Source organism: Drosophila willistoni (assembly GCF_018902025.1).
Source record: "Drosophila willistoni isolate 14030-0811.24 chromosome 2L unlocalized genomic scaffold, UCI_dwil_1.1 Seg196, whole genome shotgun sequence".
In the NCBI taxonomy this organism is placed as follows: domain Eukaryota; kingdom Metazoa; phylum Arthropoda; class Insecta; order Diptera; family Drosophilidae; genus Drosophila; species Drosophila willistoni.
The window spans coordinates 2971826-2999537 of NW_025814048.1; the positions used below are offsets into that span (position 1 = coordinate 2971826).

Consider the following 27712-nt stretch of genomic DNA (forward strand, 5'->3'; position numbering starts at 1 on the left):
AAATGCCGAAAATTGTATTTTTTTCTTTTTTTTTTTAACCTTTGTAATTTTGATTTTGCCAAAAAGTTTGTTTTGTTTTTTTTTTCTTTTTGAATTTGTTTATAAATATTTAATTGAGTAAAATTCATTTTCGTTAGTTTTGTTTTTGAAATCCAAACGTTTTCGTTTTTGTTTTTTGTGTGTATATTTTTTATTGCTTGCTATTTTTGTTTTTTATTTTTTGAAATTACTTGAAAATTTGTTTAAACTCTTTCATTTTTATAGTTCTTGGTTTTTTTTCTTTTTGCTAAATTCTACTTAATATTTGTAGTTCGTTTTGCCATTTGAAAATTTGTAAGAGACATTTATATAAGCATTACACATTTTAATTTTTTTTTCTTCTGTTTTTCTTTGCATCGTTTCACAACACTACATTTATATATATGTATATATGCATATAAAATTGGGTATATCTTTGTCGATTTTGGATTAAAGTTTATGTTTTATATAGAAAAAACTATTACCATAATGAAAATAATGAAAAGATAATGAACAAAAAAACTGGAAAATTCTTTGGTGTTTTGTTCTTTCAACGGAATTCTATTACTACTTTCACTTGAGCAAAATCTGTTTCCGTTTCCATTTGTGGGTTTCTCTGTGTTTATTTTTTATTCTCTGGCTATATAATTTGAATCATTAACCATTTTCTATAACTTTGTCCTTTGATATCAATTTTGCATATATAAATTGGTTTCAGTATTCAGTCTTTGAGTATATTGAAAGACAAAATGCCCAAAAAAGTTCCCGCAAAAAAAAAGTAAATAGAAAAATAAAACAATGGAAATTAAATAAAATGTTTTAAAATATATATTTAGCGAAAAGAACAACGAAATTTGTTGCATAAACTAATGAAATCATAAAACTTATTAAATAAAAATAAAAATTGATTGATTAACATTTTTTTTAAGATGAAAATTAAAATGCAAAAAAATTGCAAATTTTCTTAAAGCTTTAAAATGCATAAAATTTGAATTTTTGTTCTTGTATAATACAATTTAAAAAGTGTGTGTGTGTGTAAGTGTGTATTGGTGTGGGTGTGTGTGTGTTTGTGTTCTATTTTGTGCTTTTTGAACATAAATTATTTAACTATTTCATTTGTTTCAAAAATTGGAAGCGCATTTCTGACAAAAATTAATTAAATCTAAACAGAAATTAAACAGAGAAGAATTAAATAAACATCACAAAAAATCAGGGCAAATAATACACAAGAAATTGTTGAAAAATTATAATTTAGACACTTAAATCTATATTTATGTATATATTATATATTATTAATATTATGACTTTTGGCTTAGGTCTAGGCAAAAAGGATTTGACGACAAGTTTCAATGCTTCTGGCAGAGATGGCAAAACAATTTTCAAAAACTGAATAGAAAAATTTGTTTTCTTTCTTTTTTTTATCTTATCAATCTTGCATAATAATTGTAATAATAATAATTAAAATAGTAATAATAATAATAATAATAATAGTAATAGTTTTTTTTTCTTGTTGATATTTTGGTAGTGGGTTCTTCTTACTTAACAACTAAAATGCCAAAATTAGTTGCAAATTGTTTTTCCCTCGCTTTCTTTTTCATCTCCTTTACCTTATTCTTTTACTCAATCATCGTTTTTCTTCTCTTTTCTTTAGTTTTTCACACACTTAGAGTATAAAATGTTGTATGTATGGTTTATAATTTTGTTCTTGACTTTATAAATACTTGAAATAGTTAATAATTGTGTATATATATATATATTGTATGAGTTTATATCTTTAGATATTTTCGCATTTCCCATCATCGACTTGTATTTGATTGGGTTTCTTTTATATGACTGTTTAAGTGTGTGTGTTTGTGTAGGTTGTGTGTGTGTTTGGGTGTGTGTGTATCATTCAACTCCCACGCACTTTTCTTTCTTCATTTCATCGAACACTAAGCTATAATGCCACGCCCATTCGCGTTGTCCGCTTACAAATTACACTGCCATAGTATCGTAGGCTGTGAATCCTGCGCCATTTGTTTGTTGGAGTTGGAGTTGTTTTGTGCCGGCTTCGTTTCTATATACAGTAAATCAGTACGACGAAAGAAATTTCATTAGTCAGAGATTAGTTATGAAAATATTAAGAAATCACATTAAAGAATTATTGATAGATATTCATTATTAGGCTTTAGCTTGATGTGTAGGCTACTTTAAAGGCTGCAACCAAAGCATTGCTTGGATATTCAAACAAGTGTGGATCAAAAAGTTGGTCTAATATTCGAATTCAGAATCTTTTAAAGTCTACGTCGAGAAATTTGTAAAAAATCTTATTTTTGTATGAAGCATTTTCTAATGCGTTTAGTTAAACCTGATAAAAGGTTCCTTTTGTTTCATTAAGACTTTAAATATGAAGCCAGCAAATGATTTTTAAAGAATTTTTTATTATGTTTAACCTCTTTCCTAAATAATTTTATATTTACTATTTAATTGTTTCGAAAAGTTTCATTCAGCACAAAGGAAATGAGCATTGAATGTGATTAGGTCTCTTTTAAACAACTTTTTAGTTCTCTTAACATTATTTTAAAACTATCTTCAGAGAATGCTTAAATCAGTTGGAAATTATAAAGGCTAGAATTGTGTTTACGCAACAGAAAAGAGCAAAACAGAGTTTGATACATTTTGTTCCTCTACAAACAAAATTCAACGTTCAAATGACATAGAAATCGTTATTACAGTCAAAAGACGAAAAGTTTAAATCTAAATCCTGGTATACAAAATATGAAAATAAATTGAAACTCTTTTAATTTCTGATCCACACTTGTATTTTAGTGTCTTTATGTTCTCATGAATTGTTGTATGATGTTTTTGCCTTTTTTTAAATTCTTTTTTATTAGTGCCTTATGTCTTGTTCTTGTGTTTTTTTTTTTTGGACAAGCTAAGGCTAAGCGCAAAGCTGCAAAAAAACGGTTAATATATAGTAGATATGTATGTATAGAATAACGATTATATAAGGTTTATATATAAATGTATATAGACACATTGGTTTAGATTGTATTTTTTTTTTGGAAGTATGAAACATTCTCAACTGTGATTTGCTTTTCAAATAACCAACCAAACAAAAGACAAATCAAATAAACGACAAAGAAACCAACTTAAAAATTTATAAGTTAAATGTAAAAACCTTTAGTAAAGATATATATAGAACAAGTTAAGACAGACTTAGGTATAGATAGTTAATAATAGGTTAAAATATACATGCAAAGCAAAGGCAGACATATTATATACATTTTAATCTAGTTTAGTTTAGTTTTTAATTGTGTTTTTTGTTTTTCAAGTCAAACTTACAACTGTCGACGACTGATTGTGAGTTGAGAAAAACCAAAAGGGAAACAAAATAAAAGTTAGTAATATTATTAACTGCACGTGAAATTGTTATTCATATACTAAATAATGTTTAACAACTCATTTTTTTGGTTACTAATTTAACATTTCGTGTTTTCATTTTTGTCACAATTTTCTTACCTTTCAATCAATTTACGCATTTCTTCGGTGGTGCGTTGATCTTTCGGTTGTGGTGATCTCTTCACTGCTGTTTTTATTATTTTTATATACGTATTTTTTTTATTGAAAGTTTGTGGTGTTTAAAATTGTATTTATTTTTGGTTTTTTGTAAAGGTGGAATTATGTGAGTTACCCAACCAAACAACCAAAAAGAAAATAGAAAGAAAACATAAAATTTTTATTGAAATTCAAATAATATTTTACACATTTAGGGAAATAAAAATGTTGATACTGGAAAAGAACTTCGGTATACCAAAGTTTTCTATACCCTTGCAGTTCTTTTTAATGATTCTAATGTTATGGTTGCCTTTTAAAGGTTCCATTGGGGACTTCTGACATAGAAATACTAGATTTACCGAAATAGGGCATTAGATTTTGTAGGAGAGACTCAAAAAGGTCTGTATCAGAAATCTAAGCATTATGTTCAAAACTCCCTTCTTATATCTCCTGCTGGATCTAAATATGATCGTGAAAGGTAATCGAAGGAAATTAAAGGTGAAATTAATGATGATCGATATGCCACAACTCGTTATCGATATGTGCACTTTTTACAATACCATCAAATGACGGAATATCCAGAATGGATAATGCGAAGTAATAAGTTGAATAACGTGTTAAGTACGATATACGATATACGATATAACTCATAAAAATCGATATTCTTTGACGATATATACTAAAAATCGATACAAATTATAAATGCAGCATTGTTTTTAACGGGAATCCATTGAAAAAGTTTGAAAATGTAGATCCCACAAACGTAATAGTAAGAAGTTTGCAAATTGACAAATTTTTCACCACTTTGTCAAGATTGTTTCCGATAGGTATTAAAAATAACTTTGAACGATTACTACGAATAACCAAGAAACGGACCATTCGTTATAACTGGGGGTTAAATCAGAAACATATAATGAAATTCGGCTTAATATTTTAATTATACTAAAATTCTAACATCTTCTGCAAGGATATCATGATGTATTTCGTGCAAACTGAATGGATCCTTTTATATATTTATACTTAATTAATTAATTTATACCTAATTAAAGTGAATAAAAATAAAATCACACATGCAGTTCATTGAAAAATGTATAAATAATGGATGAGCCGCATGACTTACATATCGAACTTAAACCCCAATATTGGTTCATTAGTTACAACAGATAAACATAAAAATTGTGATAAAGAAACCCTTTTATTTTTGAGATGTGCTTCATGGAAAATGAAATGAAATTGAAATGTGAAAAATGTGCAACCGAAACCAAAAGGAATAAATGAAATTAATAAAATGTTAACACAATTTTTGTTTGAAAACAAAAAACAAATAAAAAGGACAACAACAAAACGAATGAGATTATTTATAGAGATATTGTAAATGTTTTTTTTTTGTTTAGCAAAACACAGCTTGAATATTTGATTTGATTATGACGGATACAAATGTGAAAAGAAACAACAATTAAATTGGTGAGAAGGAAATGGGAAGAAACCCAAGTCGAAATTTATGAAAGACTGAGATGAGTTTGATAATCGGTTTTTGGGTGGGTCATGATCATGATTGAGATTGAACACATATATAGAACGTATTCTCATCGATCACTCACCCTCATTGGAGTCTTCTGATTAATTTGGTATTTGTAAAAATTTTGACAAAATGGACAAGAATTATTTTGTTTAGCACAGATTTAAATTTATGTACTAAATCTAAGAATTTAGTTCAATAAACTTGTGAAACTTACCACCATAATTGCCGCGTGGTCCATGATCGCGATCACATTCGGCCTCTGAGATCTCGTTGCTCTCCTTGGAGTCATTGAATGAGGAGTTGCTCATATCATGATTACGTGGTGGCGGTGGTGGTGGCTCAGGTGAACCAGTGCCAGGATTACGGGCAGAACCTAAATAGATTTCCCTATAGTATTAGGTTATCTGATGGGTTGGGATGGGCTTACCAATGCTGCGACGTCCCATAGAGCCACGTGAGCCATAATGATCGTAGGGTTGGCCATAGGGTCCACCATATTGAGAGCCATATTGATCCTCTTCGGGAGCACAATTGGCTGGATCATCGTATTCGGGACCAGGTCCAGAGTAAAGACTACCACCTTGAGAGTTGACGCGAGTATAGCGACGCTGAAGAAAAGTGTTAAGAGATTTCATTAAAATGGAATCGAAATTGATTCATGTTCGATCTTACATATTGATCCTCTTCGGCACAATTGGCTGGATCGTCGTATTCGGGAGCTGGAGTATAGATTGAAGATTGTCCACCCTGACTGTTCTTGCGTTGATAACGATTAGCACGTGGCATCGACTGAGATCCTGAACGGGAGTGGACATGACCAGGATGTCCGGGAGGTAGCATGGTGCCAGCATGTCCGGGTCCGACTGGTCCAGCATGTCCATTCTGATGGGGGAAGGTCTGGAAATTCATGGCCTTGGTGGGATCCATTTCTTCACGGAAGCCAAGCAGATGGAAAGTGGCATACGGGCAGATTTCATCCTCCATGCCTTTTGTTTTAGAGGGAAAACATTTCAAAGGATTAATGGGGAGTCTTCTCAAGCTTAATTGAAATTGGTTTTTATGTGACGTGATTTTTGGTTGTTGTTTTAGTGTTTTTAGTATTACGATGCTGCTACGATGTACTTACACTTACACTTACTTAACTTAGTAGCCGAGATGAGCTCTTAGTTGACCAGATGATTACTTTGTTAGTTTTAGTAAATGAACCAAATAAATTAAGTTATATGGCTTAAGGATTTCGGGGGGTTAGTGGGAATTTGAAAGGTTGTGGATTAAACAAAAACAAAAAAGGAAAAACAAAAGAAGAGGAGAATCTCCATCTCCATTTCCATCTCCTACCTGGATGTCTATAATGACATTCTACATTGCCAGCATGAGCATGAGCATGACCATAATGATTGCCATGCATGGGCACTGGCGGCGCCTTCAGTTCCTCATACAAATTTGGACGACGTGGATCCCAAGTGGAGTGGTTTGAACGCAAACCACCACCACGGCCTGAATTTGTGATCATTGATGATGATGACAATGATGATGATGATGATGAAAATGATTGTTGTTGTGGTTGTGATTGATGACAGTGTTGTTGTGTGTTTTATGTTTTTTTCATTTTCAATTTCCAATTTTTCAACAACATCAAAAATAAATTCAATGAAAATGAAAAATACAAATAGAGTTGAAGCAACCCAAAAATGTGCGGGATTCGGGGAAATGTTTTGATTTGGTGCAATTTTTTTTCGGGGGGAATAAAAAAGGTTAAAATTATAAATTAACATAATATAATAACAAGCAATTTGTTTCCTTAGAGTGGACAAAAGACTGGAAATTTTTATCCAATCTTAATGCTCTTTGGAAAATTTCTATGTAAAAAAAAAAACTTTATCTAAATTTACCACAACATTTAAAAATTTTGTATAATTTGCTTTTGAATCCCTTGCAAAAGATTTATGAATATTATTATCTATAAACTAGTTTTATGTTCTTTTTGCTTGTTATTTAAGCCATTTTTAAAAATCGATTACTATAGGACTTTATAAGTTTTTTGAAAATATCGATTAATATCGAACATTGATAGTTTTTTTTTCCTTTTTAAATTAAGTGAATTAAATTTGTGATGCTCTACTTTGATTTTTGTTAAATTTTGTAGAAAAATTCTTTGGAATTTTAGAGTGAAGATAAGAACAACGATTATTAAAAGCATTTACTGTGATGGTTTTGTTTTAATTAAGAAACGATCAAGAATTGCTTTTTAATTTACATCAAAATATCGTAGCAGCATAATTTGAATGATCCAATTTCAATTAGACAACACTTTTTGGAGTTTCTTTGAAAGAAATATCGATTAATATCGATTATTACACGTTTTTTCTCGATGTCGATCTAGTTAGATTTCACGACAATTCTTCAAAATAATCGATTAATTTTGATAGAAAGAAGGATTGATAAGTAATATTGAAATTTCTTTTCAATTTCGATAATCCAATTAAGCGACGATATTTTTCTTAATTATCATTAATTATTAAGTGTTGTTCCCTGTGTTGGTTTCATTAAAATTGGGCAACAATTCTTCGAAAAGGTTTTTCAAATTTTTGGGTAAAACACGGTTTCTTGAAGTTTCTTAGGAGTGATAGAAGTAATATCGCATAATATTAGTATCGTCTTGTATATATTTGGATCGCTTGTATTATTTATAAGCAAATAAATCTTAGCAAAGGGCCCAAATATCTACGGATTGGCCGTAGATTGATTTCTCTCTAATATTTATTTTCCATTTAACATGCCAGGATTTTTCGGAGGGAATTAAATAAAAATTTGAAGCAGTTTATAAAAAGCAACATTAAGAATCTCATTATGTTCTCTTCGTTTTTAGCTAAAAGCTCAATTTGTTGGTGTGTTTTGTTGTATATAGGAGATACATATATGGGGCATGGCTACGCCTACCGTGTAATTTTGTGGCAAAAGCAATGCAAATTTTCTATATTTTCGTTTTGTTTTTTTTTTTATCATTTCTTTTTCTTTGCAAAGTAAATGGAAGATAAATTAATAAATGTTGCATTGGAAATTTAGATGCTTACTTATGACTGTACCTCGCTTAATCCGATCGCAGGTGTTATAATTGGATCCAGGGACGGGGGGCAACTTCCGATTGGGTGGTGCAATATAGCCAAGTTCATCTCGCAGGTCGGGGCGACGTTTGTCCAAGGTGGCGCCGGGTCCCATAGTCTGATTGTAAACTACATCGTCTAGAATTAATATGTGATATTCGCAAACTCAATATTGAAACACTAAAGATGCTTTTCATTCCTGTTATTGTAAAACAATTCGCATACTTTACTTCTGTTTCGTTTTTTTTGTTTTAGATATTAATTCATTGAATTTTTGTTTCCGTCACTCGCAATATTTGGAAATGTAAATTTGAAAGGTTGTTTTTTGGTTTTTGGTTTTTTTTTTTTGGTGCGGCATTTCAACACTCTAATGTGCTAATTAGGTAGCTCAAAAAATACAAGTTACAATTACAATTTTGCGAGACAAAAGGTTTCCAAAAAATATTACGTGAGGTTTTGTTTTTATCGATTTCAAAATATACCAACTTTTTGTTTTGTTTTTTTTTTTTTTCTTAGTAGTATGACATGACATGAAATGAACGATGAATTTAATTTAGTTTTCAAAATTTAGTACTTTTTTAATTAGTTTTCATTTGCGATTTGAAAAAGCATCTTAGTTTTTAGGTTTCATTTTGGATAAGATATATGTATAGAAAGAGAGGATGGAAAGATCAACTCAAAATGTGGATAGTTCAAGTTAAGTTTTATATAGATAGGTAGACAAAAGAGAGTTTGTTGTTTGTTGGTCTTGTTATGTGGTTTTTGAAGTGAAATCATTTGTTGGATCTTATATATGAGAACGTATATACAACAATAATGGAGAGTATTTGATTTTTTTCACTAAATATGTGGTCTAATATTGAGTATTTATATGGTTGGGTATATATAAGTATGTGATTAGGTTTAGTAGGACCAATAATATCAAATTTTCGAATAGAAATTACATCAATTTATATTTTGATAAATTTATGTATTTGGTTTTAGGGTTAATTCTTGCAGATAATAAAATTAGGGTCCTAATGATTAATTTATATCTTTAAATTGTAATTTAAGTCATGAAATTAACAACGTTCTAGTGTAACTTCTTAAGTTTTTTTGGCTCTTTTTCCCGTGTTTAAGTAAATTATACAAAGAACTCATTTCCGACTCTTATATCTAAATATCGTATGCATACTCTAAAAGTACAATTTTAGCATCCTTAACTTTGCGAATGTATAATTCAGATATAAATGTGTATCAGTCTTGTAAGTATCAACTATTATAATTGTTACAAATTATTAACTACCAGAGGGGTCTGCTTCTGTCGTTACTTCTGTTAAAATCAATTTTTAATGGAGATAAAACCTTTTTGAGTTACAAGATCAAGGTTTATTTTATGCCCAATTGAGCCAATCTTAATATTTAATATGTAATGTAACCTTCGGCACACGAATTTTATGAACTTATTTCAGTTTGTGCAATTGTATGTTAATACAATGTTATAATTATAACATCTTATTCCATTAGAAATAAGGGTTTAGAACTCAGAAAAAATATATTGAAACTAAAAGATGTATCAGTTATCTACCTAAATGTAAATCAAAATAGTATTAGCTGTATTTTCTTTATCGGAGTCCTATTTTAGTATCTGCAAGATTAGATTACATAATATTATAATATAACCAAAACAAATCGATTCTTGATATTATTGGTCTTTGAAAACTTGAAGTCATCGCAAAATATTTCAAATACAAATTCAATTTTTCCAATTGTTAAGTCTTTTCAATGGCGACGATGATGGAAAATTGAATGATGGTCGAGAGTATGAATAATATATATAATATACATATAACGAACACATGAATATGAATATAATAGTATATATTTATATGTACGAATGTATATACATACTTGGGGTAAATTGGTATTTTTTGCTTGTATCGTTTTTATATTTAGTATATTCCTGTTTTGTAATGCAATTTGTTGGTATATTTTTGTAGTGTAAAAGTGATGATAATTATTGAGATCATGCAACATGCCAAAGCTTTACTTTACTTTACTTTACCCGATTATTTTAAAAAGGAGTGACGGATGACTCATTTAGAAAAAAAGAAGATAAACTTGTCTTTTTACATCAATCGATAAAACAGAAATAAAATTTGTCTTTAGAAAGGGGTGAAATATAGTTTAATATGTATATATTAGATGATATCTTTTCTGTTTCCTTTTTTATGGTTTGGCCCGTTAACCTACAATAGACATCCTTTTGTCCGCCACGCATATCGTCCGCACGTCTTCTCGAAAGGGCCACACAAACCACACAGATGCCAACGGCAACAACAACAACTGTGGCTATCAGTGGAACCATAAAGTTCAGATCCAGCCACTCGGGCATCCAGGCGGGCAATGGGATACGGGCATGGACATTGCCATGACCCGAACCGCCATCGAGAGGGGCTAAAGTGCCTATTTGCAACAACATGCAACAATATTTTTTTTTGGTGCAACATTTTCACAACATCAAACGTATTTATATGGATATTTATAGGAGATATTTTATATATATAGATTATGGGCAGGCAAAAAAAAGAGTTGAGTTGAGTGTGTATTTGTGATTTGTTTTTGTAAATAACCGAAAACGAGAGAGAGAGAGAAAGAGAAAGGAAATATTTGTTGATTAGTTAATTGAATAGATACCTTTGTGATGATTGCCTTTGCTACGCAGTATACAAATAACAATAATAGCTATGATAATGACGAGCAGAGCGGCCACAACCGGCACAACTAAATTTAGATTCGAAAGTATAATGCGTATGGTGTCCTCGGCGCTTAATTCGGGCAAATCTCGCGAAGGGGCGATAGTGCCTGTAAACAACAACACAAACAACAACAACCACAGACGAGTGTTTTTTTTTTTTACGAGAGTTTAACAAATACAAATGGAGAAATGAGAGAATGAGAGAGAGAGAGAGAATCAGAGACAGAAATAGTGAGAAGTATGTAAAGAGAGAGAGAGAGAGAGGCAGTTCGTTATTTGCAGTGAGTAGAATAACATTTTTCATCACTCGCTACTTTTTACTCGCTACTCGCCACTTGCCAATGATGGACAAATAGCAAATTGGTGGCAATTTGTAAAAAGTAGAATAGCATTTTTCATCACCCGCTACTCGTTACTTATTCCTTGTCACTCGTTACTTGCCACCAAAACTTTGACATCTGCAGTTTTTAGCGAGTAGGTGAATACTCGTTACTCGCCAATCGCTACTTAGTCCCAACCAGATATTAGGCAATTTGTAGCGAGTAGAGAACTATTCGGTATCTTTACTCACCACTTGTTACTCGCCTCTCGCTACTCGCTCTTTGATACTTCACACACATATACAAATTACAGACAAGCAATAATTTAAACTTTTTTTCGTATTGAGTTCTTCATAAATTTAAATTGAATATCTTACAAATGCTTTAAGAACTTTGAAATATGTTTTTTTGTTTTGTAAATATGAAAACTAATTTAACTAGATATGATTAAGTTTGTAAATAATTTAAGTATAACCAGTAAGTAAAATATTATTTTATCATCTTTAAAATACGTTTAAAATGCAATTTGTTTTTTTTTTTTATATTTTGGTTTCTGCTTAAAAACTAATGAATTTAATTTTCAACTGTTTGAACAACATTCCAAGAACGAATGAACGAACGAGAGAGACAGAGAGAGAGAGAAATATAGAAATTATTTGTTGTCTCAAAAATTGATTGAAATAAAACTAACTAACTTAGGTGGGAACTCAACTATACAGTACATATGTATTCATATATATTTATGTATATATAAACATGATGACATAACTGAATCTCAATTAAAAACAATTTAAACAAAATGTTTGACGTGTATTTTGTATATAATGAATGTAAAGTAGAAAAGAATAATTAAAGGTCTCTGCATTGGTTCATCATCATCTGAGATCATAATGATCTCAGCTCTCTTGTTGATTACTTTTCATTTTTTTATTGTTTTTTTTTTTGGTTGGTTGTTGTAATTGTAAATAGAGTTTGTTTGTTGTTGTGTGCCGCTGTCGCTGCTGCTGCTCGACTCACAAAATTGAGTTTTATCAATCAGTTCGTACGATATCAAAAATTGAGCATTTTGCTATTTCAATCAAAAAAAGTTAAAAGTAACAACGAAAAAGTAAAAAAATAAGGAACTAATGAAACTAAAGAAACATTTCTAAAATAATTACGCTAAAATCATAATGCAAATTTTTACAAAATCAATCCTCAATGGAATGGAACTGCAAGTGGGGTGTGAATCTCTGAGTATTTTTGGGTATTTGTGAAGTATTCTTATGGTAGTTGAAAAACTTAAACGGGTTAATTAGGAACGGGAGAAGAATCACACGAAGCACATAAATTCTGTCAAGTGCATATAATTTGACTGAACACAGTCTATTACCTCTAAACATATTAAACCATAAGATTTTATGATCCTCCACAATAAAGTATTGATTCTAGTCATATGCATATCCATGGCCAAATGACTGTGTTCCTCTAAGCAAAATAGTTGTCTAAATAATTGTTCAAATCGTAATGTATAACTTTGAATCAAGCAGAGAGAGTCACATCATTTTTTTACTCTAGTTGTTTGGAGAAGGTAATAGTTTTGCTTAGGGTAATCTTATAGAAGCTTATTCAACTTTCTGAAACATTATCACGTTAAAGAGGAGATCATAGCTCCTAAAGGGAATGGAAATGTAATGGAAAAAGATTTATATTAGATGATGATGTAGGTAGAGCATCGCTCAGCTATATTTGTAGTCCTAAACTCGTTCATTTCGAATGAAATTAACTAGAATACCATATTAATTTTTTGATATTTGAATTTTATGACTAAATTCAGGATAAATAAGTTAAGTTTCATTTATAAATTTTCCATCTCTTGGAAATTTTACAAGATTCTGGCTAAAAACTAGGCCTGTTATTTACCCAAAATCGATTATGTATGCTAGTATGCTAATTAGGAAAGCTTTTGATTATCGGTCACAATTATTTGATAATTTTAAAATATCGTTCTATATAGACATTTGATAATGAACTGCAAAGATAGTATATAGTATATGAGCTCATAGAAAAAAGCTTCACACTATCGTTATAATTTATGGATACATTGGGAATCGGAATGTTTTTACAATTTGGGATCGTTTGGTCATTTTGGCCATATGGATTGACATATATATATACAATTTATTGCCGACAACATTAACAATTTTTATACAGAATCAGACGCAACAATATATGTTCATTTTCTTATGAAAATTCGCTTTCACAAGCTTAAACTAAAGTGTGTGTGTGTGTATGATAGTTTTTTGTTTGTTTCTCAAGAAAACAAAATAATAATAAATCCAAATAATAATATTTTACAATTATTGTGATCTCTAGAGCACTACAAAAACACAGTTTTGGGTCTAAGAAAAATCATAATCAATTAATTACACAATTCATAACGTGAAATTGCTGGCGTGGATGGTGACTTTTTGTTAACTATATTTATAGTTATTATTTTTCAAATTTTTATTCAAACTATTGTTGGTAGGAGCGGGGGAATGTGGTACAAAAAACGTAAAAAACAAATTGCATTTACGTAATTAAAAATGTTGAACACGCTGGTTTTGGTTTTTGGTTTTTTTTTGTTGCTTTTTACACTAAATATTAGTTCAAGCCCCTGCAATCAATCAAAGTTCTGGCATTTGAGAAACAATACTTTTTTCAAGCATAATAAACCGAAAAAAATAGAAAATTAAAATATATATATTTTTTGGTTTTTAGCAATTTACAGTGCAATTTGTTGTTACATTAAAAAAGTAAACGAAAAATGAAATGAAAAATTTTCTAAAAATTTGCTCATATTCATTTTGAATTCATATTTTGGTTTTTGTTTTTGAGGTGATTGAAAAAAAGCAAAATTAACTCAGGTACGACTAGAATTTAATGCTTTGATTTGTTATTTGTATATGGGAAGGCTAATGCCAATTATCCAACGTAGTTAAAGTATATATACAACGATTAATTGGAAAACAGATAATAAATACCTCCGGTAACGGTTAAAGTGGCAAAATCATATTCAGCCACAGTGAAACCAGCAGAATTATGGGCAGTGATGCGTAAATTATACCAGGTAGCAGGTTCCAGATCAAGTACCACATAGTTATTATCGGGTTTGACATTATTCGAGATTTGATTCCATTCAATTTGATCGCTAATAAGAGAGATGGGAGGGTTAAAAAGGGTCTTAAAATATATAAGATCAGGATCTCTTACCGCTTCTTGCTTTCTACAACAAAGTGAGACATGGGGCAACCGCCATCTTTCCAGGCTTTGAAGTGCAAGGACACTGAATTCGATGAGACCTCAATGAAACGTGGTTTCTCTGGTAATTTAGGTTTCTGTCCCTTGGTGCGTGTATTCAAAATGTCGGATGCTTCACCAGCGCCAATGCTAAATGAAAAGAGTAATTATAAGAATTTAAGGACTAAGCGCACTCAATTTGTTGTGTGGACTAACTTGTTGAAACCCGTGGCATAGACTTGATAACGTGAACCGCATAGTAATCCTTCAATATTCTGTTTCTGTGATTCCACCGAGACCTCAGCAGTTTCCCATTCTCCAAACTCGGGCTTGTAATGCAAAGTGTAACCATGCAGAGGAGCTGTATCACCCTCATGAGGCTTTAGTTTCACAGTCAAAGTATCCGTAGTCGTGGCCGAGAGTGTGACGTGCGGGGATTGTGGTGGAGCCAATACAATTAGTTTATGGGTTATGGAATCCTTGGCAATGGAGTTCTCTGCATGGCATGAATAATCGCCGGCGTCTTGACGATTGACAGATTTAATCAATAAGGAACCATCGGGTAATAGACGCATACGATCGTTGGCAGTGAATTCGACACCCTTAATCTTCCAGGTAATCTCAGGTTGGGGGGCACCAACAGCTAGACAAGGCATTTTGGCATCTTCCTTGAATGTGGCAGTGAATGTATCATCGAATGAGGCAATCTTTGCTGGCACCTGATCACTGGGCATGGCCACAATGCTCTTCGATTGCTGACCCTCGCCTATGGTAGTGCTGGCAGTGACCCAGAATTCGTAGGGTTTGTTCTTTTCCAATTCGGTGGCCTCGAAACTCATTTGATAGTGGGGAACCTTTTGGGTTTTGGTCTCAGTTTCGGCACCTTCAGCCTTCGAGTAGACAGTATATTGAGTAATAATGCCATTGGGTTGTGCTGGTGCTCGCCAGGAGACTAAAATGGCAGCATTACCCATAACTAGAGCCTTGACATCGGTGGGAGCCTCGGGAACTAATAAAAGACAGATTTAATATTATTTTCAAAGAGTTTAGTTCTAGACTCACCATCGGGTTCGGTTTGACAATGAATGGGCACACTGCGCACACCATCTCCTCCAGCTGTGGTGGCCAGGACTTGCATGGTATAGTTGGTATATTTCTTTAGGCCATGCAAAACGGTATCAGAGGAGGCTGTCTTCTTGTAATGACGTTTGGTTTCATCTGCAAAAGAAAAAGTATTAAATTAGTTTCAACTTTCTCACACTTTTCTCTAATCTCTTTACTTACCATACCACTCATCGCTAGAGGCATAGACTACCTTATAAGTCTTAATCACACCATTGGCCGACTCCAAGGGAGGACTGACCCAGCTTACACGTATGGTCTGAGAGGTCAATGTGGTGCAGGCAGTATCACTTGGGGGTTGGCTTGGTGTACCTTCGGCTGTGAATTGTTTCTCCTCATCACAAAGGGGACCAGCTCCGATCTTATTGAATGCCTGAATGACCACCGAGTACTGAGTATAGACACGCAAATTCTGTAATTCCAAATTATGTTCCTTGCCCTCTTCCGTGATGAAATTGATTGTTTCAAAGACATATGATGAGTTGGTATTGGATAGCTTATAGCCGACATAGTAGCCCAAAATCTCGCCATTCCATTCCGAACGTGGTGGTGGCTTCCAGGTGACACGCATTGTGGTCTGATTGACGGGTTCCACTTTAATATTCTGCGGTTTGCCAGATGGTGCCTCCTCAGCGGTAATAATGGTAACAGCTTCCGAAGATTGTGATGTTCCAATGGCATTCTCGGCAACAATGCGAATGTTGTAGGTTGTGGCAGGGCTCAGTTTCTGTACTTGAGCTTCGGTTGTGTGTCCTGGGACCATAACACGATCAATTTCACTCCATGAGGCACGGGAACGTTTGAATTCAATGATGTAACGATTCAGTGGCGAGTTTCCATCGTAGGGTTGAGCCCAGCTTAATTGTACCGAACGTCCAGATTTATCGAGCACTTTCAGGGCATATGGCATTTCGGGTACTTCCTGGACAATCATATTGATGCTAGCGTCATCTGAGCCGAAGGCATTTGTGGCCACACAGGTGAAGAGGGCAGAGTCTGAGCGTTCTGTGCGTTTAATCGACAAACTTGACATCACTCCAGCCGACAAAATCTCCTCGCGTATGGTATAACGATTGTCGTTCTTGGGGTCCAGACGCATGTTGTTCATGTTCCATAAAATGCCAATGGGTTTCTCACCCTTTGCCTCACACTGCAGCACAGCAGGTTCGCCACGTCGTGCCGTCTGATTACGCAATTTCTCGGTGAATTCCGGGGGAGCTTGTACACTAACCATTATCACTGCCGATAGACCAGAGCCAATGCCGTTGATGGCCTCGCATAGATAATAGCCTTCATTAGTTTTCTGAATGTTGTCAATGTGCAAAGTTCCCTCTTCAACGCGGATATTGTCGCTTTTCTTTAGATCTTTGTACTCGCCGGGAGTGTCGCCTGCAAAACACACAAACGATTAATTAAATGTTAATTGGATAGAATAATTTTTCTACTTACCAACTGCTTTCTTCCAGGTCACTTGGGGTTTGGGAAAACCATCAGCTTTGCATTCAACTTTGGCATCTGATCCTTGAGCGAAGGCTTTGTCAGTGGGTTCCAATATCCATCTGGGTGGCACTGTTGTTGATTTAGTCGATGATTGTGTGGAAAAAATGAATATGTTAGTTAAATTGTCACGGTTTCTTACTATATAGATAAATGTTATCTACATGCATGCGGTTGGATTTCATTTAAAGCGGAACGGAACGGACTTTTAGAGTAAAGTGAAATAATTTATTGAAATATATAGTCGAAAATATTCATTTATTATTTCAATTTGCTATTTTTTAGAGGTGGAAATATTTCTGTATTGAAAAAGTATTAACTTTTAAGGAGTTCGTTAAGTGCCCTTATAAGTATGCTATGAAAAATTCAAGTTCTTATTAAGTATACGCAATGTTTTACATTTTCTGCAAATATTTAGATTTGCCCATATAAGTATGCTATGAAAGTTTTTTTTTCTGCATTGTTAAGTATACGCCGTGATGTATATGTTTTTTGCAGTAGTTTTAAACTTTACAAAAACATTTCCAACTCTTTTGCTTAAATTCTAAATGAAATGAAAAGTTTTTTCTCAACTACAACAAAATACATTAAGCACATTGAAAAAACGAAAATATTAAAGGACAAATAAAGTGAGGAGTTGAATTAAAGCAAAAGATTAATAAATAAAAGTTAAACAAGCATGCAATTTGTGCAAAGCAAAGTTCTGTTTTTGTTTTTGATTGAATCAAGCGATTTTTGGAATTATAGTTTAACAGACTTTGCTTTGTGTTTCTTATGAGTTAGGTAAATAATAATGTACAATGAAAATGAAAGTTAATTAAAGTGGGTTTTAGGGTAAAGGAGGGAGGGTTAGGAGAGGACGGATACTTTTGTTTCATGGACTGGACTGATCAGGACTAGACATTAATGGAAGCTTATATAGAAAGAGAGACTCAGTCCCTGTTAGACGATAGGAGATTAGTAGACAATTCAAAGCGATCTTGTTGTTGTTGTTTTTGTTCTTGTTTTTGCTGTTGTATTTTGGTGGTTCATTTGGTGTTCTGTTTTTAGATATTTTTTGTATATTTTTTTTTTTAGGAGCATGAGCCTGGTGAATTTGTAATAATTTACATAACCAAAAATAATAAAAAAAATTTATGTTTTTAGAAGCTTAAGCCAAGGTCAAGCTGTTGAGAGTTTTCCTTTGGTTGGGAAATATAGATTTTTAGAGTGCTTGTTTGTGTGTGTGTGGTGCTTTGGTTTATCTGTGTGTGTGAGTGTGCGAATCTGAGCTGTTTTGCCATATAGGAACACTTTTTTGTTGTCGTTTTTAACTTGAGCATAGGTTAGGTCATAACTAACTTTTGCCTAATTATACAAATTTATATATACATATACAGTAGCTATAAAGAGACGTTGTAATATTTTGGTCCTAAAAGAGCAAAAGTTATAAGAAATTTTGATAAAAAGAGATCGATTGATTGAGCAAGAGCGAAAGAGTTGAAAAAGGGGACGAAAAGAGAAGTAAACTTTGCCCCCAAGGTTCATCATTTACCATTTACAGTTAGTGTGGCCTCACGTATGGCCACGCCCACATCATTGCTGGCACGGCAACTATAATTGCCCGAATGTTTGGCCTGAACTTTTGGTATTAGCAACAGGCTCGTATGCTCACCCACTGTGGCTTGAGTAACTTCCGCTGGCTCAGAGCTATCATCATGCAATTGCTGCCCATTGAGCCACCATTTGAATATAATGGGCGTGGCACCTTTACTGGCTATGCAAGTAAGTTGCACATAATCGTTGACATCGCACATGGAGGCGGAGAGCAAGAGGGCGGCTAGCTGAGGGGGTTCTTGAAAAGAGTTTGTTGCCCAATTCTTTTTATTTTATGCATTATTTTATGGGGAATTGTTTTGTTTTTAGGAAATTAAAACTATACATATTTGGAGATAAATCATAAACTTGAGCATTACATTAAATAGTTACGATGCATTTCTATACCCTTTATTTTCAGTATGGACCAGCGACTATTTAAACCTGCCGCATTGCTGGCCACACACGTATAATTGCCCGAATCCCCAATGGTTGTCTGCCGCAGCGAGAGTATCAAGGTGTACTCATCAATCTTGTGGTAAATGGAACGCAACAGTGGCTGACCATCTTTCAGCCAATAAATATCAATGGGCAAATCTCCCGAAGTTACCATGCACATCACTCGCACAGCTTGACCTCCATTCACGCCATTTGCATTGAAATGGAATTGATCGATTTGTGGTAATTCTGCATTACAGACAGAAAATTGTGTAGAAAATCGTGAATAAGAACTTGTGTTATAATACAATACGAAACATGCAACCAACCAACCACCATAAGACTGGGTGACAGAACAGAGTGGAGACTATACTAGACTATAGACTACCCAAGGAGGCAGACAAACAGAAAAACAAACCCTTGACACTCAGTTGGGTCTCGGCCAGCGTTTGGCCTGCCCGATTGGCACCCATGCAGCTATAAGTGCCCGCATGCTGACCCTGAACACTCTCAATGTTCAGCGAACTGCTGCGTCGACTGTGCATCATGATGATGACGCCCGTTAGATCGCCAGCCGGTTGGCCATTGTAATACCATGTGATGTTGAACGGAGCATCACCATGGACCACTGCACAGGTGAGTTGATAATAATCGCCCACATACAGTGGCGAATTTATGGGCAATGGCGCCAATTTCGGTGGCACTTAAAATGGAAAATAAAAATAAAATCATAAACAAAAACGTTACTAAATGACCCCACATTACCTAGGCTTAACCTTCTTCACTTTTAACTCATATGTTTAAAATATTATTAAAATGGTATTCTTAGGTTGGTATAACATCTTTACTTAGTCTTTACAATCTTTAGTATCTTAGCCCAGTTTATAACTTTATAGTACAGCTTATAGCAGAGCTATTCTCTCATTTTTAACTAAATGAAATATTTACCTTTCCTCCTAAAAAATAGTTTCTTTCAATTTAAAACGCCTTCTTTTATCCCGCCCTAATTTATCGTTTTCCCATTTTGTTTTCTTTAGTTTTTTTTTGGTGCTCTTTTTTACAAATTGCAGTGCTCTCAATTAGTCTGAAACATGCTCAAGCTTTTTGGTGTAAGACAAGATCTCTACTTTCCTACTACAAGTGCTAACAGAATACAGAAATACGATACAGATACAGATATAGTAAAGGCAGTTGAGACAGATATAGACAGATATATGTATGGTAAACGTAGAAGAACATGCAGCCGGCTTTAATTTTGATAGAATGATTTCCGTTAGTAGCAGCAGCAGCAACATTAACTAAAGTTCTATTTATTTAGGGCTAACCATAAACATTAAGTTGCGTTGTATATTGTTGAATGCCAGCCAAATTCTTGGCATGGCAGGTGAAATTGCCCGCGTGGGAGGCCTCAACGGCTTCAATGGTCAGAACGCTGCCACGTCGACCCACACGAGCTGTGGTAATGGAGCTCATTTCATCGGGAATGCTTTGACCATTCAATGACCAATTAATCTGTAAGGGCAAATCGCCACCAGGCACAGAGCAGTGAAGGGTTAAGTATTGGCCCACCGATTGAGCGGGTCCCTCCTCAAAGGCAAAGGGTATGATGCGCGGCAGAACTAATTGAAGTTTTGTGTGGATGGTTTTATGGAAGGAATGAAAATCGAGAAAAAAATCAAAAATGTATACATAAAAAAGGGTAAAAACTACTAAAATGGTGAAATGTATTATCCTTCTGGCACCTATAACTCTCAACTGAGTGCTGTAGGTGGCCTTGCCAGCAGCATTCTCGCCATGGCAACTATAATTTCCCGCATGTCTGGCTGCGACACTTTCAATCGTCAGCACACTACTACGACGACCCATTTTGGCAATGAGTATATCCTGATCTTCATCATTGAATAAAGGTTGCTTATTGAAGGTCCAGCGTATGTTCAGGGGTAAATCGCCTTCGGTTAAAGTGCACTGATAGGTTATATATTGACCCAAATGTGTGGGTTGATCGCTTGTGGCAAAGGGCGTTATTTGGGGTAAGACTTAAGCAAAAGGAGAAAAACCAAAAACAAACCAAAGAGGAGAAAAACAAATTAAATATATAATGAATGAAACAACAACTACGATAATGTCTATATATTTATATAGTATTCAATAACGATCCACCATTGACTATCAGAGCGGCTGTATACTCGACTGTTTGTGCATTATTACGAGCTCGACATGTGTAATTTCCCGCATTGTTGCCATTAACCGAATCAATGGTCAGGACATTGACCTTTTTGCCTATTTTGGATGTGGTCACTCCATGGTATTCATTGATGGCATAATCATTGAAGAGCCAATAGATATCCACAGGTAGATCACCCTTCGATATGGTGCACTGTACAGTGACGGAATCCCCAAAATTTGCAGGTTCATCGCCAAACTCAAAGGGTGTTATGTGGGGAGGAACTTCAAAAAGTAAAATATATATACAATCGATTACATACAGAAAGAGCTATAAAGGGTCCCCCAGAAATTGATCTCCTCATCAATCGTTAAATATAATTACATTAAATATACAAAAAGCCAAGACACATAAAGCTCGTAATTTATAGTTTTGCCAATTTTTTTGTAAAGCAAACATGCAATTTTTCCAACTACCTAATTCAGAGTGTTTGTGTTTTGGGTGTAGATGATATTGAGAGAGGATAAAAACTCAAATATAAATTAAAATCAAAGATTTCTTGTGATAAAATGTGCTATACAAATCCAGATCTTTATTGTGTGTATATACCATTCACAATCAGTTGAGCTGTATATGCAGTTGAGGCCCAAAGATTTCTGGCCTTGCATGTGTAATTGCCCACATGACGTGCATTGACAGCATCAATCATCAGAACACTCAAACGTTTGCCCATTTTTGATGTGGATATGCCCGAATAATGATTGATGGGATAATCATTGAATAGCCATTCAATATCGAGTGGCAAATCGCCAGAGCTAACCAAACAATTTATGGAAACGGAATCCTCAAAACTTGCAGGCGCTTCACCAAAATCAAAATGAGCTATTTTTGGGGCAACTAAGGAGATGAGAGATGGGGTTGTTGTGGGGTAAAAATAAAAATATAAAAACAATTGATAAGTAAACTAGTATACATATTAAGTTTGTGTCTAACCATTAACTATCAATTCGGTGGTATAAATAACCGCCGCGGCATGATTCTTGGCCCGACAACTATATTTGCCCGCATGACGGGCCTGTACACTATCTATGCTCAACATGCTATTCCTCTTGCCACCTTTGACCACATTTATGCCCGAATAGGAGCTAATGCCATAGTCATTGAATAGCCATTCAATATCTATGGGTAGATCGCCATTTGATATAAGACAAGTTACCGAAACGGAATCCTCAACGTTGGCAGGTTCATCGCCAAAATCGAATGGGGTAATTTTTGGAGGAACTTTTTTAGGAAGGTTAAAAAGTAAAAATAAAAAGAAAAATGAACTTCTTATGAATAAGTTTTTAGATTATGTCCAACCATTGACAATTAAAGCCGCTGAATATTGACTACTCGATGCCTTATTCTTGGCCTTGCAGCTGTAGTTGCCCGCGTGACCCGCATGAACCGAATCTATGGTCAAAACACTTGTTCTTTTGCCTCCTCTGAGGACAGCAATGCCCGAGGCAAAATTGATGGGCTCGCCATTGAATAACCATTCAATATCAATGGGTAAATCACCAGATGAAACCAAACAATTCACCGAAACAGAGTCCTCAAAGTTAGCTGGCGCCTCACCAAAATCAAAGGGTGCCAATTTTGGTGGAGCTGCATTAGAAGGGAGGGTAAGGGGGATTTAAATCAAGAGATATAGAAATGAAATAAAAAACTATCTTATAAAATAAGAAAACCCTTTTGCAAATACCATTAACAATTAGTTCGGTTGTATAATTGACGGCAGCAGCATGATTCTTGGCCCGACAACTATATTTTCCCGCATGCCTAGCATGGACATTGTCTATGGTCAACATGCTAGTGCGCTTGCCGCCTCGAAGTACAGTCATACCAGAATAGGAACTGATCCCGTAGTCATTAAATAACCATTCTATATCTATGGGTAAATCTCCACTCGAGATGAGGCAAGTAACCGAAACAGAATCCTCCACATTTGTGGGCTCATCACCGAAATTAAAAGGTGTTATCTTTGGAGGAACTTGAAGGGGAAAGGAATTCAATTTAATAAACAAGAACTAAAGTTTAAAAAAGTAAATAAATTTGCTATAAATTTTAGAGAATTTTTATTATTAATACCATTAACAATCAATTCGCTGGTAAAATTAACTGCCGCCGCATGATTCTTGGCCCGACAACTATATTTTCCAGCATGTCGTGCCTGAACATTATCAATGCCCAAGACACTACTCCGTTTACCACCTTTGACAACAGTCATTCCCGAGAATGAACTAATGCCAAAATCATTGAACAACCATTCTATATCTATAGGTAAATCTCCACTTGATATAAGACAGGTAACCGATACAGAATCTTCGACATTTGTGGGTTCATCACCGAAATCGAAAGGTGTTATCTTTGGAGGAACTTTTTTTTAATGGGAAGGAAACAAAACAAAGAGTTTAAACAAAATGTAAAAAAAAACTTAGTTCTTATAAATTGTTTATACATTTAGTTGACAACAAATACCATTAACTATCAATTCGGTGGTGTAATTAACAGCCGCAGCTTGATTCTTGGCCCGACATGTATAATTTCCCACATGTCTGGCACTAACATTATCAATACTCAGGACACTGTTCCTCTTGCCACCTTTGACCACATTGATGCCCGAATAGGAACTAATGCCATAATCATTAAATAACCATTCGATATCTATGGGCAGATCTCCATTCGATATGAGACAAGTTACCGAAACAGAATCCTCAACATTGGCTGGTTCATCACCGAAGCTAAATGGCGTAATTTTGGGAGGAACTTTTCACGGGATAAAAGGTAGTTGTTGGAGGGAGAAATCAAAAAAATAAATCATACAGATTATTTACTTAGAAAGTTTATAGAAATATGTGTTTAGTAACCGTTGACAATCAAAGCCGCTGAATATTCACTACTCGATGCCTTATTCTTGGCCTTGCAACTGTAGTTGCCCGCATGACCCGCATGAACCGAATCTATGGTCAAGAGACTAGTTCTCTTGCCACCCCTCACCACAGCAATGCCCGAAGAAAAGTTTATGGATTCTCCATTGAACAACCATTCAATGTCAATGGGTAAATCCCCGGAGGTAACCAAACAATTCACCGAGACAGAATCCTCAAAATTGGCTGGGACTTGACCAAAATCAAAGGGAGCTATTTTGGGAGGAGCTACAGGAATAAATGGAGGATTAATAAGGGGTAAACTAAAATATAAACAAAATGTTTTATTAATCATTATAAACACTTTCACTAGCAGAAAGTACCATTGACTATCAATTGAGCTGTATATTCCGCTGAGTCGGCATCATTTCGCGCCTTGCATGTGTAATTCCCTGCATGTCCTGCATGCACCGAATCAATGGTCAATATGCTGGCCTTTTTGCCACCCTTAACTATGGATACTCCAGTGTAGTGATTGACATGCTGACCATTGAACAACCATGTGATATCCATGGGTAAATCACCCAAATAGATGAGACAATTCACAGAGACTGATTCCTCAAAATTGATGGCATGATCCCCAAAATCAAAGTGAGCAATTTTCGGAGGAACTTTCGGGAGGCAAACGAAAAAAATAAACAGAAAATAACTGAAAAATACTTATAGTTATAGTTATATAACGGTTTTGCATGCATTTGCTAATACCATTCACCACCAATTCGGCGGTATAATTGACCGAAGTGGCTCGATTCACTGCCACACAAGTGTAATTGCCCGCATGATGATCACGCACAATATCAATCGAAAGGGCGTTGATTTTTTTACCCAACTTAACCATGGATACGTCATAGACATTCTCATTGATTTCGCGACCATTAAAGAGCCAGGCAAAACTAACAGGAAAATCCCCAGATGTAACCAGACACTGAACACTAGCTGATTCGCCGAAATTCGAAGGATCTTCGCCAAAGTTAAAGGGAGCTATCTTGGGAGCCACTAGGGAGGGGTTTTGGTAGGGATAATTGAAAGAAAAATCATACAAAAAAGTATATATTAATTATAGTATGTTTAGTAAAAATTATTAACCATTAACTTTCAATTCGGCCGTGTGATTGGCACGACCAGCGCGATTCTCGGCTATGCAAGAATAATTTCCCACATGTTTGGCCGAAACTGCTTCAATGGTCAATTCATTTATGCGTTTGCCACGTTTCGTGGTCAATATCTCTAGATAATCCTCAAAGGGCTTATCATTCAATGTCCATGTAATATTCACGGGTAAATCTCCACCCGAAATTGTACACTGAACATTTACAAATTCACCATAGCTCATGGACTCCTCACCAAAGGAAAAAGGACTTATTTTGGGTAGGGCTAAATAACACGAAATTATAAATCACAAAGAAACAATAAAGATAGATAAATATATTAATTATTTAGTTGATCTACCATTCACTATCAATTGCGCTGTGTGGGCCGTGACTCCTGCCTTGTTTTGGGCATGGCAGGAGTAGTTACCCGCATGATGAGCCGCAACCGATTCAATTGATAACACATTGATACGTTTGCCAATGCGTGAATAGGATATATCATGATAGCTATCGATTGTTGCATTATTCAATAGCCAGGTAACATTAATGGGTAAATCACCGCCCAAAATGGTGCATTGTACCGATGCAGGTTCTCCATAATTGAGGGGCTCTTCACCAAATTCAAAGGGGGCTATTTTAGGGGCCACTTGAACAGAAACCAAAAACATGATCAGGTTATAGATAGAGTTTAAATGCAAGTATGGGGGAGTTAGATTTGTTTTTTTAGTAGCAAAAATGTTTCATTCCACAACCGACTTAGAACTAGTCTCAAGGTACCATTAACTGTGAGATCAACGCCGTAGCTGGTCGTTCCCGCTTGATTGCTGGCTATGCAAGTGTAACGACCTGTATGAGCTGGACTAGCACTCGGTATGGATAACATGCTCGTCTTACTACTTATGCGATTCGTTCGCATCTGTGGTTGGAGCAGATCAAAGCCCATCTTCTCATAGTCACTGGGACTACGCTCAAAACTCCAATGGACTTTAATTGGGCGATCGCCCTTTTGTATTTGACAAAACAAATCGATAGAGTCATTCATATTGATCACATCCTCATAGGCAAAGGGCACAATTTGGGGCAGCACTGTTGAAAAGTTGTGTGAGTGTGTGTGTGTGTGTAGGTGTAGTGTGTTTGAAGGTTTGGGTTAAAACAAAAAAACAAAATTAATAAATAAAAAAAATCAAATTCTACAAAATCTAGAAATATTTTGCTAGTGTCTGTGAGTCACCATTGACTTTCAGTTCGGCACTAAAGCTACTCTCGCCAGCCTGATTGCGTGCCAAACAGGTGTAGACACCACGATGTTCCGCTGCTATATAATCAATATTCAATGTGCTAGATTTGCTTGACATTCGTCCTATAGCCACATCAAAATCTCCTGTATTCAATGTTTGATTATTCAATGCCCATGTTATATTGATTGGCAAATCGCCCTTGATTACTGTGCATTGGATTCCAGCTGTTTCACCCGAATTGGAGGCTTCATCACCAAAATCAAAAGGTCGAATTTGTGGAGGCACTGATAGTAGAGTTGGGAATTGGGGAAAGGATATATCAGGTGTTAACACAAAGGAAGTTACACAAAACACAAGCAAACTAGAAAATTTTTTTATAATATTTGCCCATTAACCATTCACAATCAATTCGGCATTTTGCTCGGCACTTCCTGCCGCATTTGTGGCGATGCATTTGAATAGTCCCCGATGATGTCCGCTGATTGAATCGATGCTAAGCGAACTTAATTTCGGCGACATTTTAATTATACGTATGCCAACATTCTCATTCGTTATCGGTTGTCCATTGAGGGTCCAGTGAAGTTGCAGCGGTGTATCACCTTTGTAGACCATGCACTGTACGGCCGTACTGTCGCCATAATTCGACGGCTCATCACCAAATACAAAAGGCATTACTTGAGGGGGCACTAAATAACAGAAAGGGTGGCCACTTCTTAGATTTACACTTTGCCAACTAATTCAGCACAACTTCAAGTGTATTCAGCGAAAGTTTTCGTCGATATTTAACCTCTGCGACTGTTAACATTCGTTATTTCCTTTAATAGGTCATATTATATTGTATTCAGCAGCAATTCAGCAATATTTTTCTAATTTTTTCATAACATAAACCTATTCATTGTTTCACCTGTCACTTTTTTTGGTATTCAGCTGCAATTCAACTTATATGTCTAAGCCAGCAGTAAAATCTATCTATTTAGTACAAGTGTAAATGTTCTCAATCTATTTTACACATTTTCCTGAATTCAGCACCAATTCAGCTGGTTTTATAACCTATTTTACCACTGTTACTTCATATAGAAACATCTTTTTTTCATTGTTTCACCGTACAACCACATTTTC

The 27712-nt window shown here is 34.7% G+C and overlaps 1 protein-coding gene across 50 annotated transcripts in view; it reads right to left on the reverse strand.

Moving 5' to 3' along the window:
- Positions 1-1490: 1490 nt before the first annotated feature.
- LOC6640097 (Down syndrome cell adhesion molecule-like protein Dscam2) overlaps positions 1491-27712 on the reverse strand; it is a 68835-nt gene continuing 42613 nt past the window's right edge. For 26 of the 50 annotated variants that reach the window (XM_047010030.1, XM_047010046.1, XM_047010038.1 and 23 more), the window contains exons 10-23: positions 17071-17190; positions 15784-17010; positions 15562-15717; positions 14716-15508; positions 14473-14649; positions 14244-14410; positions 10414-10626; positions 8152-8319; positions 6416-6574; positions 5750-6063; positions 5505-5685; positions 5292-5450; positions 3520-3586; positions 1491-2074 (exon numbers count right to left, since the gene is read on the reverse strand). In XM_047010030.1, coding sequence (XP_046865986.1) covers positions 1993-2074; positions 3520-3586; positions 5292-5450; positions 5505-5685; positions 5750-6063; positions 6416-6574; positions 8152-8319; positions 10414-10626; positions 14244-14410; positions 14473-14649; positions 14716-15508; positions 15562-15717; positions 15784-17010; positions 17071-17190 — 3983 coding nt within the window. In that variant the 3' untranslated portion in view covers positions 1491-1992. Of the gene's footprint in view, positions 2075-3519; positions 3587-5291; positions 5451-5504; positions 5686-5749; positions 6064-6415; positions 6575-8151; positions 8320-10413; positions 10627-10857; positions 11026-14243; positions 14411-14472; positions 14650-14715; positions 15509-15561; positions 15718-15783; positions 17011-17070; positions 17191-19549; positions 19835-20456; positions 20751-26132; positions 26442-26988; positions 27280-27712 lie in introns of all 50 variants that reach the window. The other 24 variants (XM_047010062.1, XM_047010071.1, XM_047010069.1 and 21 more) reach the window with 12 other exon arrangements.